General features: G+C 29.6%; 1 protein-coding gene across 1 annotated transcript; it reads left to right on the plus strand.

Moving 5' to 3' along the window:
• The first annotated feature begins 1,091 nt into the window (after positions 1-1,091).
• On the plus strand, positions 1,092-16,441 carry LOC105257991 (EF-hand domain-containing protein D2 homolog). The gene is made up of 4 exons (XM_011268974.3): positions 1,092-1,496; positions 12,100-12,247; positions 14,978-15,112; positions 15,601-16,441. Exons 1-4 carry the CDS (start codon positions 1,327-1,329, stop codon positions 15,733-15,735), a joined length of 588 nt encoding a protein of 195 aa, XP_011267276.1. The 5' UTR covers positions 1,092-1,326; the 3' UTR covers positions 15,736-16,441.
• The last annotated feature ends 916 nt before the right edge of the window (positions 16,442-17,357 follow it).

The following is a 17,357-nucleotide window of genomic DNA, read 5'->3' on the forward strand; positions in this document are numbered from 1 at the left end:
ATATCTCTTTATATATCCCTCCCCCCAAATTTATATTATATTGACCTTTAATATTGATTTTATAATATTACATTTTTTTTAGAAATCCAACAAGACTATATAAAATAATATCATCCTCGTTGTTCTCGTTTGTCATTTTTCCGGTATTATATTCATGACCCATAACTGCATGTATAATAATAATGTAGCTGCAAATGATATAGTTTCACGGTTGGCATGCTTTTGACGACAAAAGAGAAAATACGAATGCCAGACGTCTGTATATATCGATTTTGAGTCCTCGATGGCGTCAGATGTTATAACAACCGAATGACGTCGTTTCACAAGAGCGTCAAACATGTGAATAAAATTTTGCTTTGTTATTTTGTTATGTTACTACTCTTTATTATTTTATTATAATTCTTCTATATTATAGTTTCTCCTATTTTAATTTCTCAACATCATTTCTAGCCATCATCAATCGGCCATTTTCACAATCAGAAAAACATACAAAAATAATAACATAAATTATAATTGTATTTTATAATAAATATTTGCCTAAAAAATATTTTTAAAGAAAAAAAGAGATATGATTTGTATACAACAATTATCTACTTTAATAGCGCTAATTTAAGCATATAATGTCTCAGTAAAAAGTCCACCTACTTTTCATATTACTTTTTCGTTTATTTATTTTAGAGATAGAGATGATATAAGAAAATTAAAATATATATAGACACATTTTATATGTAATTTTATATATTTATATGTATGCATAATTATATATATAAATTTTTTTCCCAGGGATATTAAGTCAGAGAAATTTATCGCATATGTCTAAGATGAAAATTGCGAAAATTCTTGCGTTGAAAAGTTCGACACAATTATAAGTAGAAATAATAATATAGAATATAAATAATAATATTATAAATAGAAATAATTTATTTTCGAAATGAAATGTCTGAATCTCTGAGATCGGGGATGCTTTTAAAAGCGCGAAAAAAAGAAATCAAATTTAGAAATTCAAATAAATTGAAAAGAAGAGATTTGCCGCGGAGACCCCGACAAGATGGCTACGGCACTGCCTGTTGGCGCGACTACTAGTCTCTCCTACGCTCGGCGCCGCGTCAGTACATGCGGACTCGCCGCGGCGTGCGAATCACATTTTTCCAGAGGTATACATCTCTATCCCGCCCATCGTATTTTACAATTCTCTCTCTTATCCGGTTTTATTAAATCGCGTTTCAAGTTTTCGATAAGCTCGGAGAGAAATTTAATTCGCGCTATCACGAGAATCCTTAGCGACTTGTTCTCAAGATTTAAATCGGCAATCGAAAATCAAGAATCATGCCAGCAGACGCCGAACTCAGCAACCTGCTCAACAGACGGCAAAGGATCAACAACGAGCTCGAAGAGGGTAAAGAGGTGAAGAAGCAGTACAAGTTCGTAAACGTTTACACCGAGTTCCACGAGTTGTCACGTCGCGAAATCAAGCAATACGAGCAGACCTTCAACAGGTGAGTGTCTTTTTTTAATTGCTTTGCCCGCGTCATCGCAATCGAAAAGTATCAACAATGATAAGCCGAAGCCGACTATGGCGATAATCAACGTATTTAACATTTCAAGGTTTAGCTTTATTATTTTTTAATGGAATTTGTGTAAAATTCAATCCTTCGGATGAAAAATATTTTTTAGAAGATCGTATATTTTTATGATTATTTTATATATCATAGTATTTTTATCAAATGCAAAATAAATATCATATTATTGTAAACATGTATAAATGTATTTTTCTAGAAATATTCTATCATAAATATTTATGTATATATATAATATTAAAATATATAAATATATATATATATATATATATATTTATATACATAAATTTCTCTATGTATATTTTATATACAATACTATAAAATGTTTAAATAAAACTTTCTCTCTCTTGGCTTCTCTTAATTAAATAAAATTAAATATTCCTTTATACGACGCAAAAGAGACAGTCGCATTCGCTTATATATATGCACCTGCGACTGTTAAATACTCAAGCTATATATGTTATCAACTTAATAAGCATATTAGAGCTGCTTATTTTTACGTGCCTGGAATACACACGCATATAATTAAATGGACATAAATCATTCTTTTTTATGTCATGAGATTTATTGTCCTCGGGCACAAAATGTGTGTCGTTAACGACAAACACTTTAGAATCAATAGACTCGCACGATTGTAAGCTTATTCTGCAATGATATCGCTGACATAACAATCATTATCAATTTTTTCAACGATTTATTCAATGAATAATGAAATATCTCTTTAAGTAAAGTGTCTTTTTAAATATGGTGTACAATTTAAAGAGCATAAAATAGTATTTAATCTGTATATATTTTTGTATAATTAACATATTACATCTACATTAAATTGTTCATACTGTCTACTTCATTTATAATATATGTAATCCAAATAATATGAATAAAAATAATAGATAACATAGATATAGATAATTATAGATAATAGGTGATATGTGGATAAGAGAAAGTTTAACTATTATATACGAATCAGTTCGATCGAGCTTAAAATATATTTTAGATTAAATTATATTAGAAATTATTTAAGAATAAATTATAATTAAATTATTTTAGATTAAAATATATCGCTTGTTAATTTATGCAATTGTACGCGATATTTTGCATTAATAAGCTTTGTTGTCTATGACCCAGCGTACAATTTCTCTTGCGAATATCATTACACTCTCTTTACGGATTCTCACTTGCAAATAGAAGATCCCCCTCAAGTGACGTCTCGCAAGATTACCTAGTTAATCTGACAACATCCCGCTGTGCGCTATCATCACCTCCTAATCATTCGATCACGTGCGTCTTTTATGATAACAAAATGATTACAAAAGCCATAAAAAGTTGTAGTCGTTGGGTATTACATCGATATTACACACACACACGTCGCAAACTAAGTAATCAAATGCCAAAAATATAATTGGTATAATAATTTATACAATAATTTATACAATAAAATTCATACACCAATATAATTTGTATAATAATATTGAATATTAACTATAATTTCCTCGTAGTTTACGTCTGGCTTTTAAAAAATCATCATCTTTTATCAAAAAACAATTTTTAAAAAAATAGATATTTTTTGCTCCTTTTTCATATCCATCCTTGCAGTACCTGCGAAGGTACCTGAACACCAAGACTCCTACTCGCTTCTTCGGCCGCGTTGTCAAACCTGCTACCAGGTTGACTCCGAAATACCTACCTACTCCGAGACACAAAGGGCGTAGATACCGGGAACCATGGCGGGGGGGGGACGCGGCAGGAGGCCGGCAGGGACCCCGAGGTCGTCTGCCCTCTTGGCGCAGCTTGCGTTTCTTCTCTCGAAGAAATGCACGTCACGAATCTCTCGACGTTCGCGGTTTCGTAATGACCGAGCATGCGATTCTCCACGTCTCTGCGATTTTCTCCTTTCTCGACGCTCCTTTATCGGAAAATTATATCTCTCTTTCTCTCTCTCTCTTCTTCTCTCCTCGTGTTTTCCATCAATAAATCTTTAAAACGCGTTCTAACCAGCGGGACAGATCATGGATAGAATGTCGCTGAGTCCAAGGACATTACTCATTCTTTCGCGAGAGCTCATAGGAAATTTGAAAGTACGACAAACTAAAGAAAATTTAAAAAAATTAAAAGAAAATTTAAAAAAATTAATAAAATTAAATTCACGAACAAAAATAAAAAATTGAGATTATACAGATATATCTTAGGATAATCATTATTAATCCCTAAAGAATATTATGCATGAAAAATTTAAATAAAATATTAAATGAGGAAATTTTCAGAAAGTTTACGGGAATATCATGATTCACTGCTCGAAGAGTATTAGATATTAATCTAAAGCCTGTGGATATCGAGACGAGGAACGCAGATATTTCGGAGAAAATACGTCGTCGTACTCCTACGATTTATCGAGGCCTGAGGTTACAAACGCAACCGGTTTAGCAGCGAAAAGACAAGGACAACTTCTTGGACAAACGCGCGACATAAACGAACAATAATTATCGGTCCTTCCGGATGACGTATCGCAGCATGCACGCAGGATACGCACGTGCGTGCTACGAGCGACTCTCGTGCCGTTATTGAAAGGTTTTCACCTCGCGGGTATTTAAACAGAGAGAGGAAAAGTCGTTCGAGATCGTAGTATTTAAGTATCTAATGCAAAGTGATGTTGCACTTGCGAAGTAAAACATTACGTAAGATATAGAATGATATGCGAGAACTTTAATGTAAAGTATATTAAGATCATCGGTAAACATTGTCTCTGATATCACCTGAATAATTATTACTTAATTAAATGTACTATAAAATTCTTGTTAATGTTTTCGTAATTTTTATGTCGACTAATCTAGATTTAATTTAATAAATTAATCGAATAGATTAATAAATTATTTAATAAATTTGAATAATTTATTAAATTTATATCTATTAAATTTAATAAATTTAATTTATTAATTAAATTAATAGATTTAATATTTGCCATTTCGTATGCAATAAAAGATGGCATTTTTTCATTTTAGAGAAAACAATAATAAACGCCTATCAACTTTTTCCAGCTACAGTTTATCAGTGATCCGCGATAAAACGTAATGCCTTCTTCTTAGGATCGAGAAGAATCAAAATATTTTTTCTTCTAATCAATATATTCATCAGCGAGGGCCGCTACATCGTAGGCAGAGCTAAATATACTATGCACTGCGGTTTTAATTCGGCGACACGCGATAATAATGCTCGGATGTGTTTTGCGTAGGTTGGCGGTTGTTATCTATTCGACATTTCCTGTACATCAGACACAGTCGAAAATATCCCCATTGGAGAGATTCGCTATTCTCTCGAGAAATTTCCTACAGAGATTCACAGGAAGTTCTTTGGAGGGGCTTCGAAATCGGACCCCCGGGTTGACCCTCGAGTCAGGTCGTAGACCGAAAACTCACATCTCAATTAACTGCTTAAATCCTATAACTAATTTAAAGAGCTCGGAAGTCAACGTGACATCCGGTACTCCAACTGATTGTCTATTTCATCCTGCATTGAGTATACTATTGATTAATTTAATAAATTAATCGAATAGATTAATTTAATAAATTATTTAATAAATTTAAATAATTTATTAAATTCATATCTATTAAATTTAATAAATTTAATTTATTAATTCCTTTAAATTAATTTAATAAATTTAATTTTCAACAAATAATGCAAATCAATTCTTCAAATAATTTTTGTTATTTCTTGTTTTTCAGACTTTAATTCCTTCGTATTATACGCATTTCTCAATATCATACTCGGGCATATCTCTGTATTATTAATTTCGAATTGTATACGTTTGGGATAAGATAGAAAAGTTGCCAAGAGAAAATACATTTATACTTTATCGAGAAATTCCTATCGCAAAATGTACTGTGACTTGCACGAGGTCGAAAGTCGAGGTTTCTACAGCTCGATTAAATGCTTAACTTTCCCTGTCTCAATGATACCGCAGTGAGATTTGATCGATTCACCTTTATATATGTAGACTTGTAGAGTGAGGCGACGACCTTAACCCTTTCGCTGTTAAAGTAGGTGAATGCATATATGCATTTGAGATATGTATGCACTCTTGGAATCGATATCTCTGCATATGATATAGGGAATACCTTCCGGAGAAAACAGGAAATATTATTTCAAAATATTTAATATTATTATATTTTTACAATACTTTTATAAGAAATAATAATGTGAGTAAAAACATTACTCCGGATTATTTGCTAAGAAGTAATTGAATAGAAATATTTTGAGAACATTTTAGAGAAATTTGAAGAGATTTTTATATGCATTTTACTTTTAATCTTCCACACTTTTCAAGAATTAAAAGAAAAATATATTCTTAAATATTCTCATTGCATTGGCATCGCAAACCGTTATTTCTCGTGGCTGTTTTCAAAGAAATCGCGCGTTCCGAATATAAAAACGGCATAAGAATTTATTCTACAACTCGACTCGCCGACGATGAAAGGTGTACTCGGTATCAACAACACCGCTAGACATTTTAAATAATGTTTCATTGATGGGAAAAAGACATAACATTTCACGGACGGCATTTGTCCCTGCTTAAGAAACACTTCCACGACTCACAATGCACGATGAGATTCCTTCAACTTCGCAGAATTCTAATTTGTACTGTATATAAATTTTTTTCTTGCACTCTCACATATTAAATCAGTTCTATATTCTTTGTAAAAAAGAAGAGATACTAATTAGTTATTAAAATGAGATAGAAAAATTCTTTCTGTTAGAATAGAAAGAAAATCCGATATTTCTTTTTATTTAAAAGAAGAAGATAATAACTTTTACTTTCGAGACAGAAAATAGCGCTTATCATACTTCGAATATATATATGCTTTAAAAATTTAATAAAAGAGATGTTAATCAATTATTAAAATTTTCAAATTTTTAGAGAGTAGATGTAAAATATCAATTTATTCTGAATTTTTGTTTCTCGATATAATATTATCTCGCATATAAAATCAATATTTATCATTTGCAATTTCTGGAAAAGTAAATACAATTAATAAAAAATATATTAATTTTAATATCAAAATCCATATTAAATCTTATGGAATATAAAACAGAAGAAAATATATTTTATTCTTTTTAAATGATTCGATATTATTCTAAATAAAAATCTCGTAAGAAAAATTTCTATTTCTTCTCAAATCCCTCGGAAAATCGCAGACGTAGGTCGAAGATCATAAATCTCGGCAATGCGGGGGAAAGCACGTACTATCTTCGTCCTTGTCCTCGTCCTCGGCGCATCGCCAATTCGTCGCAATGACGTTTTTCGTTGTTCTTCGAAGAACCAAGCTTCGCCATATCGATCTTGGAAAACGAGGATGAATCGGGATCACCGCCCGTCACCTTGACCCGGTTTTCTCCAGGCTACTCCTGGAAAAGGAATCGCGGAGAAACGAAATGAAAACGAAACTCTTACCGTCAAACCAGTTCGAAACGGAACAATTGCGATTTCGAGATCGCGAAATCAAGACGGCTTCGCGATCTAATTGCATCATCATAAGATGAATTATAAAAAAAATTATCAGGAAACACTTAAAACAGTCTGTCCACTTTTCTGAACAATACAAATTTTTTCAAAAATAAAAATTTTGCATTCATAAAAAAATCGAATATGCTTGTTTACCAAATAATAAATATTTAAAAAACAGGTTTTTTTCTTTTTAGAATTATAATTTGTTAAACCTGAGGTCATAATAATTTAACTTCGTAAAATTGAAAGAAAATTTTACCTCAACAATAAATATAAATTTGTTTTTATTTATCATGATGTTTTTACACGTTATATATAATTTTTAATTAATGTTTTCATAAAGCCAATCAAATCCATGCCATTTAATACGTTAATACTCGCGCTGCATCGGCGCCTCAACACAATTCACTTTGATTGAAGCGTTTTACTCAATCGGCTAAAACTGTCGGACGAGAAGCAATTCCGAGCAAAACGGTGATTCATAGCAACATGATTGCAATAATCAATCAGATATCGAATCATTCATAAAACGACATAAAAATGAAAATATTCAGTCGAATAAAACACGTACATACATTCAATTTTCCTTTAAAAACTCTTAATCATAAAGTACTTATAAATCTTATTTTTATAAAAATATGTTCATGAATCATTATTTATTAGTATTGATTTGAGACATTATGTAATTAATAGATAATTTGAAATTATTAAAAAGAATTTATTGATAGAAAAGTAAGATAGAAAGGTAAATATTATTGACAAAAAAATGTTGATTTTAATAGAACATGTATAAAACAAAACATATCTATCGTTTTTATTTTTTTATGTTTATCACTCTTATTTATCACCTCTCTTAACCATTTATAAATATGTAATCTTGACCTTTGACATTCTCCCTTCTTTCTCCGTGAAATTTCTGTGAACTTCGAAGAAGAAAGAAAGAAAAAGAGAAAAAAGAAAACTATTGATATTTAGCAGAAAAATAGGAAAATTGAAAAACAATTTTTTAATCATATTATTATTTCATATATTTTTTCTTATGCATCAATAATTATTAGTATTTAATTTTCGTTGATGGTTACGAAAAGGCAGAAATATTTTGACTGTTATTTATTTTAATGCTTTTCAATATATTAGTTTTTAAGGTAAAAAAATATGAAATTATAAAAAAATATGAAATATAAAAATATGAAATTATAAAAAAATATGAAATAATTTTGAAATCACGTGTGTTACATTGCTATATTTTTTGAAACAAAAATTACGTTCTCTGCGCAAATACGAGAAATATATATTCGTAGGATTAAAGAACATAAAAGATTTTTGCTCGCGTTTGGTTACTAAATACAGCGAGATTCAGGCAAATATTGATCCTTTCAGAACAATTCTTCCTGATTGAGAAGTTTCCACCGCCCAGGTATTTTCCCTCCTACAATTTCCCCGCTTCAATTTCCGGTGCTTCGCAGTAACGTCATTAACTAATGCGGAAGCAATTCGTTCTTTAACGTTCTGCTCTTCTACACTTTAACGATCTTGGATCGAAAATGACGATTTTCTAGTCTCTTGCTTAATTAAGATTACGGCCAAAGTACACACATGTTTAGACAGATAAAATCATGATAGCTACGGCGAGATATAAATAATCATCGATCTAAATGCGCATTAATGAAACTTGAACTTTGATAATTATATTCTACGATAAATTTTAAAACTTAAAGCTTCTTATTTTTCCTTTTAAAAAAGTATTGATTTTAATCAAAGCTCAATCACGGTTATTAAAAAGATCAATTTATTATGCAAGTGATTTTTAATTTGCGATATAATTATGTCAATGATAATATATATCTGTTATATAACATATGTCATTTCGCGATGTATGATAAGAGAAAAAATCTATTTTTATAATAACTAAAAATAACTGAAAAAACTGAAAAAATCTATTTTTATAATAAACTAAAAATAATTTATTCCTATAATTATAAATTTCTGACGCTTGAAATAAACAAGATAATTAGAAAGAAGGAAGAGTTATTTTTTCCCTGCGCTTTAATTATCACGCTATGACTCTTATTTGCCAATTTCGATTTAATTTATAAATATCTGATTTTAATTAGCTTGAAAATATGAAATTTTATATGGTATATATGAAATTTTTGAAAATTGTTATAAAATATTCTTTGCATATATAATTACTTTGCACATACAATTTTCAAAAGATATATTCAAGCTAATTGAAATTAGATATATATAACTATACGAATAAATTATTTGTTTAAATTATTATATAATGATTCTCTTAGGTATCTCGATAGAACAAACTAACGGATACAAAACTCAATTTTATCCACTTGACGAAATCACAACAACATGTTGGAAAGCTCGCTCATCCCATGCCCTGGCACTTTCCATCCCTTACACGGAAAGTGATTACACAAGTTTCCGGCAAAGTAAAGTTGATATCCTGTCGAGAAATTTCGCGAATCTGAATATCGTGAATCATTCCCACGTTTTCCCTCCGTTTTCACTTTCGGCGTGTCTAAATTCTTCCCCGATAATTAAAAAATAAAGATTGATGTAGCGATATAGACATGAATTCTTCCGCTCTATTTACGTTCATCATTGCTCTTTTACCAATATTTCGCGAAACAGTTATATTTTTAAACATTCTGCGAAATTCGCATACAAAGTAAATATTTTATAATTTTACTTTATTTTAGAAAATATTAAATATTCTATATTAATTATCATTAAATATTTAACAATAAATATTTAATAATATAAATTAATTAATATAAATAACTAATATTTAAATAATAATATTAATTAAATTAAAGATATATTTCTGTATTAATAAATTTTATGCTTGGGGCTAAAATATTTTAATAATTACCTAATAATGTTAAAATGTGATGTAAATATAAGTCGCATATCAGGTCTCATGTTTATTAATTTGACAATTTCAATCGAATTGATTTCATCCCACGATACATTCGGTCGAATATTTCGTGAAATGGAGGAATATTACCACGAGAATTGTGCATATAAAATTGCGCGGCTGATTGTTTCTAACACAGGCGTGAACGCGATCTAGTTAACCTTTAGCTCACGTACGCCCACATTTTTCCACGCGCGGCAAGAGGGCGAAATTAATAATGTCAAGCAGTTAGGCAGTTATTTTCGATGATTGTTTGACGTCATAAGTGTCATCGGAATAAATCATTTCCGCTTTTTGCAATTTGCAACGACGGCGCATGCGATACAAAGGGTAATAAAATTCGAACAACTGTGTTTGCCCTCATTGCAACGTACGATTATTCTGGACCGAAGTTTTTGCGATACGATTCTTGCATACATAAGTTTGCATGAGTCTCAGCTATGAAACGTATGAAATAGCTCGACGAATCAACTTTGACAGGTCTTTCAGCCAAATCTGGATTAAACTTGCGAAGAATAAAAAATGCAATTTTTTTCCACAGATAAATATCTTGCTCAGCCTATTTCGTGCGCTTTCTATGAGAGAGACGTTCTAGTTATTAAATGTTTTACCTTGTACATTGCGGCCAACGAGAGAGACGTTGGCTTCGTAATAAATGTGAAGAAAGTCGCGAATGTTAATGACGACCGAGTTAAGACAATCTCGATTACTATTAGAATTACGAAGAACAATTGTCATTTAACCGTTGATCCTTGCTTAATCGAAGAAAATCTAATCATCTTCTTCGATTAAAATCGTTGCTTATAAATATTAAATTAATTTCAAATTTTTTACTTATAAATATTAAATTAATTTTAAATTTTTCACTTATAAATATTAAATTAATTTATTCCTTTAGATTACATTTTTGAGATTTTTTTTATGTAGAAAAAAGACAATATCAATTTTTATAATATATAATAATTATAGTCTCATATGAAAAGTAAAAGATATTTGCATAGACGTGACATCTCTGGAACGTTTACATTTGGAATTTTATTGAATGTCTAAAATTAAACGCTTCAATGTCATTATTTGATTATTGCATTATTTTGTTAAATTTTCCTCCAGCTTTTCTCATTATATCATTTTTTACAGTCTATGTTAAAGTTAAATATATATCATTATTAAGTTTATAATATATATCATTATTAAAATTTTAACGTAATAATTAATTCAATTTTAACAAATATTGATCGTACTATTTGCGTCAACAATTCTTTCTGCCGAATCTGGAAAGTGCGAATAATCAATATTACAGTGAGCATCTTCACTATTTACTTCATAAAATCATTAATAATGACGCAACGAATTTCGTTAAGGAACTTGTACTATTTCCTATCTCATTATAACATTTTTTTTTAATTTCACGAAATGGAGAGGAATTTTTATAGCGACTAAACCGCGTTTTTCGACGAATTAGTTTGATAATCATGCCTCGTTCGTCAATAATGATAGTGTCCCGAATTCTTTTCTTCCTCCTATAAACTTCGTGCAACGGCATTTAATGACTAGCAATTAGATTGCACGCGGTATCGCGATTAACTAGAGGCGACAGACTACAATATGTATGACACGTTTAGCTAGGCGTCTCATTGACCAGCGTCATCACAATGATTTATTGACGGGTCAATCGCTTAAAAATGCACTCTATTTTAAGCAGAGAAAGGAGGTCAGTAATAAAATTCACCAGTCAGCATAATAGATTAGCCTTAACCGCATTAAGTATCTTACGACATTGGCGATAGTTGATCGATAGTTTTCTTATCAAGTAATATTTTCGCAGATACAAACTTTGACAATTCTATGTCTGGAATTTAAAAAATGTTCCGTTGAAATAAAACTGCTTTGAAAGTGTGAATGAAGAGAAAAATATGTTTTCTCAATCTAATTTTAGAATCAAAATACTTTTGATTTATTAGTTACGTAACTTTATTAAAAGTTCATTCACAAATAAAAAAGATGATATTTCCTTTAAATAAAAAATTATGTAATAAAATTTCTGATTTGTAGACATTAATCTGATTTTAATCGTCGAATACTTGTTACAGATTCGACGATGGACATGATGGCTATCTCGATCTCTCCGAATTGAAGCGAATGATGGAAGTTTTAGGTGCACCGCAAACGCATCTCGGACTCAAGGCAATGATCCAGGAGGTCGACGAGGATGGCGACGGCCGTATATCTTTCCGTGAGGTTGGTTTATTTTTATGAACCTCTTAGAAGTCCCAGATAAATAAACAGTATAAATAAGCCATCGCGATTAAATAAAACATATTTTACTTGTTTTGAAAAATAGAAAACATTTTTATAAAAAACTGTGTTAATGTAAAATTTAATTATTAATATATTTAATATTTTTTTATTTAATATGACATTTTATTTATATGATATTTAATATGATATTTATTTATGATATTTTATTTATTTAATATTATATTTTATTTTATTTTTTACTTTACTTTGCAATAATTATATTTCAAGAGGTCAAATAAGTTGATATATGATAACAATTTTCGTATAATAAATTAATAAATTGGAATTAATAAATTGGAATTAATTATTTAATTATTTACATACACACAAGTATATAAATATCTATTATTTTTTATAAATTATTTTAAAATTATTTTACACAGTTTATTAGAGATTCTTCAAATCCATTATTGTTGGGCAATAACGTTAAGCGACTGCGTTTTATTATTAAAACGAAATGCCGCAGACAAATGGGTTGAAAATGTACTGCATTGATTAGCACACTTTGCGCTATCGGCTTTGAATGTGGTCAATGTAAACATGGTCGGTATAAACCTATGGTCTCTATGATCATTCTGATCAACATTAATGCTTCTCGCAACTCTGTTTGCGGTCGTTAAAAGTATTGAACTGAAATAGACTTTACTGCGTCCAGCTTTGCTCTTATGTTATCCATCAAAAACCACACGTGTACTTTGCATGCTATTCCAGAAAGAGTGACAATTAAAAGGAAATATATTTTACTTTTAATAATATTCACCAATTTTCGAAAATTTATTTTATTTTTTAGAATTTCTCTTTTTTTCTTTTAAAATTTATACATCATTTAATAAGAGAAAATATTGTACTTGGAAAGATGAAGTTTTAAATTTTGATTTAAATTTAAATTTAAATTTTTGTGAAATTTTTATCGTTTTTATTATAGAATATTAAATGATAAAAAATTCTGATTGGATTCGTAGATTTATTTATAATAAAAGGGCATTATATGATATATTTTTCGTATAAATACTAGACCCCATGCAATGGTTAGACTCACTTACTGAGTATTCGACGATCGTGTTTATTCTCCAGGCATGCGTTAGAGAGGGCATGTTCTATTTCGGTTGCTTATGGAGCAACCGAATGTTTGCACGATGGAGTATTTTAACCACTACCAAATAAGACTGTCCGCTATAAAAAAATCTGTTGAGAAACTAAAATTTTCTCATTAAAAGCAAACTTTGCACAATAACCGTAATTCCAATAAGGTTCACAACATTCATTGCTACATATTCTACAAAATATATATTTACATAGGAAAGAGAGAATTAAGCCATATAAAAATTATTATACGTCTAATTTTAAAGCCATTATTATATATTTTTTTTAATATTTTATATTTATTAATATTCTTATATCTTCTCTTATTAATATTCTTATATTATTATATTTATTATACTTTATTAATATTACATTTATTAATATTCTTATATCATATTATTATATTTATTATACTTTATTAATATTACATTTATTAATATTCTTATATCATATTATTATATTTATTATATTTTATTAATATTATATTAATATTTACTTATACTTTTATATTTATTATAATTATATTAATATTTATTATACTTATTATAAGTTTCTTACTTTTTAGCTATTAGCTTAAATAGCATTTTCTATGGAAAAACAAGCAAATATATGCAAATATATGCAAATATATATAAAAAATAATTATTAATACCTCGCGAATGTACCGAATTTCTAATATTCCAGTTTTCTTAAACGATCAAGTACATGTGAAATTATCGAGAGGAGATTAACCTTGCAATCGCCAGCCTGGTAACGAATCAATTATGCAGAACGATGCAACGCGTCCGCGGGATACCAGAGCGTGCGAAACTTTCCCTCTTAACGCAATTCGCGTGTAAAACTGCGAAAAAAAAAACCGCAACGTATGAGTATCACGTACCATTCCAAGGAGAGTGCCTCGACTTAATACGAGATGCAAGATACGTGAGCAAAGACATCGCACAATCAGACGTGATATACCGTATTTCGCAAACAAAGCCCGCCGCATGCGAATCGATCCGCATACGCGATGCGTGCACGCATGATTCGTCCCGCTTGTCGACCGTGATTCATTGCGTGATAGCCAAGTAGTTTGCTCAGCTTATTCACCTTCCTCTCTTACTCATCGCAGTATGAATTACCGTAAAACGCTCACGTGTCCCCCTCCTCTTCGTCGAGTGTTACATTCATTAAACGTTGCAGTTTTCAAATTTCTTCAATCATATGTATTTCTTTATGATTTTTAACAGATTATTCTTCTGCCTTTTATTTTTTGTTTTTTATTTCCTACTTAATACACTAATGACAGAGAAAATAATTAAACAGAATTAATACAGCTCTTACTTTATTTATTACTCTTACAATTGTAAGATAAAAAATTTATATATTTTATGCAAAATATATATCTCAAGTATAGTAATGTGGATTTTCGGATCGAGATAATAATTCTGTTTTTAAGAGAAACAGCTGAAAAATTAATTTCTAATCTTCTTTAAAATTTAATTTCTAATCTCCTTTAAAAAAATTTTAAGATTTTTTAATCTTTTAAAATCTCTTTCATATCATAACTTTTCTTCGTTTACAATATACGGTTACATGTCGTTACAGTTTTTACTGATCTATCGTAAGGCACGTGCCGGTGAGCTGGAACAAGATTCCGGATTGAGCCAGCTAGCCAGACTCACTGAAGTGGACGTCGATGAAGTTGGTGTTACCGGAGCTAAAAACTTCTTCGAAGCCAAAGTAAATTTCCTTATTATATCTTCTCTAAAGTGGAAAAAGATTTCCCGCTCTCTTTTATATTTATAAACAATTTTTTAAATATATATATCTAAATATAAATTTTTTATATTTAATAGATTTCGGATTTTAAAATCTGTTTTTTTTTTTTTTGAAAATATTTATTGCTTATATAATTGAATCAAATTGTGTTTTATATATATTACATATTTAATATTAATTGTGTAACGTTCTTTATTATATTGCAAAAAATTGTCATCTACTTTTACAAATCATTTAACTTGACAATACTAGAGCTTCAAATCTTATCCCGTTATTGCGGACGTAACACATGCATTTCCTATTCATATATGTGATTGTAAATGACACATGGGGCAGGCCTAGATAGTTACTTCAGCGTGTCGCCCGCGCTGAAAAAATGCATGCGCGAAAGCGTAAGCCGAACAACTTGTACTTCGCACGTGACTTCCAAGTAACGCTTTTTTTCGCAGATCGAGCAGTTGCGAAAGGCTTCGAAGTTTGAGGATGAGATTCGCATGGAGCAAGAGGAGCGAAAACGAGAGGAGGAGGAAAAAGCGGCGAGGCGAGAGCAGTTCCGGCAAAAAGCCGCGATCTTCGGCAAATAATCAAAAAAGAACGAAGATTACGAGAGAGCGAAAGTAGCCGACTTGTCATTAGAATGCAAAAACCGATTGCCTTAGATTGCTTAGACTTATTTCCGACGCTCGATATCGATGCCGTCAACGATTACATAAACCATTTAAATGCTCCAAAGCAACGTGAAATTGTGAATTTATCTATTATTACAGAAGAATTCAAAGTAAGTGATGTAATTTCCGGTGCTATTTGCATCACGAATAACGATTTTATACCAATCGTCTTTAATTTCGTAAATAAACGAATCATTTCCGCGTGTCAAACGATTTCGAAATCCCAATTCAGCAAAATTATAACGCTTTTTGTGTTTGATTTGAAGACTGTGTGTGACATTTTTACGATACCATGCTTTCAACTTAATAAAACATAACTAAAATAACATGAAAAATCCGTTTCTTCAAAGCAAGACGAATAATAGAGAACGCATATTCTTTAATTGTCACACAATTTTTAATTTTTGTATATTTATTATTTACACTACTAAATAATTAAAGCATTTAGCACTATTCGAAATACATAATTGTAAAGAGTATTTAATAACGTTCATATAATCGTACATGTCAATTTTTGTAGAAATCGAAATTTTGGAGAACTATTGATCTATCGTCCGGCACATATCTATTCTATAGAAATATTAAAAATTGTTACAGAGTTATTATTTTATGACAAAAATTTGCAAATCATAGATAATGCGCAAACTATTTTTACTTTATGATAATAATCATAATCTTGTTATAAAATAATGGTGCTAAACAAAAGTTATAGGCGAGAAGATTAATAATTATATGAAATGTTTAATGTATAAATGTTAATGTAGGCAGAAAGTAAACTTCAATATTAAAAGTATTCAATATTAACAGCGAATACATTTTATCGCGAATATTAAACGATTATCAAAGATGAAGTTTTTAACTTTGATTCTTATTGAACAAAATGTAGATTAAAGATTGACATATAAATTTATATTGGATTATTCAAGAAAATGGCCTTAAAGACTTTCGAGTCTTCGATTAAAGATTAGTCTCGAATAAGATTTGTTTCGATTTGTGCGTGCATGTACTTTAATTTTTATTACGATGGCCTTTTATTTATTTTTTTCTTAATAAAATTCTTTGTCACACATTAAATAATATATGTATATGATAATATGTATGTAGAATATAACAAAATATGTATGGTTGTATATCTCTGCTGCGTGAATGTATGTATACCAAGTCAGAAATATGTTTATTTAATTTTAAATCAAAACGTAGAAAAGAATTACATGTAAATAAATGAAAACATATGACAAATGATAGATTTCTTGTTATTATTACACCATTTTATATATCAATTTATATTTTACGTAAAGAGATTTTAATAGAGATGCTTTGTTAAATCCTTGATTGATAAAAGATAGGTTATTATTGAAAAGTATGAAACTATATTTATAAAGTATATAATAAAATCCGTTTTTTTTCAATTTCTATAAAATAACAATTGTTATAAAGCCGTTTTAGAAATCTCCAGCTGTTTTAAAAATAATAAAAATCTTTAAATAATAAAACATCTAAAATAATAAGAGTTCTTTGAAAATCTTATTTCTTTATTT

The sequence above is a fragment of the Camponotus floridanus genome, unplaced genomic scaffold (genome assembly GCF_003227725.1).
Source record: "Camponotus floridanus strain SB8 unplaced genomic scaffold, Cflo_v7.5 scaffold14, whole genome shotgun sequence".
NCBI classification, from domain to species: domain Eukaryota; kingdom Metazoa; phylum Arthropoda; class Insecta; order Hymenoptera; family Formicidae; genus Camponotus; species Camponotus floridanus.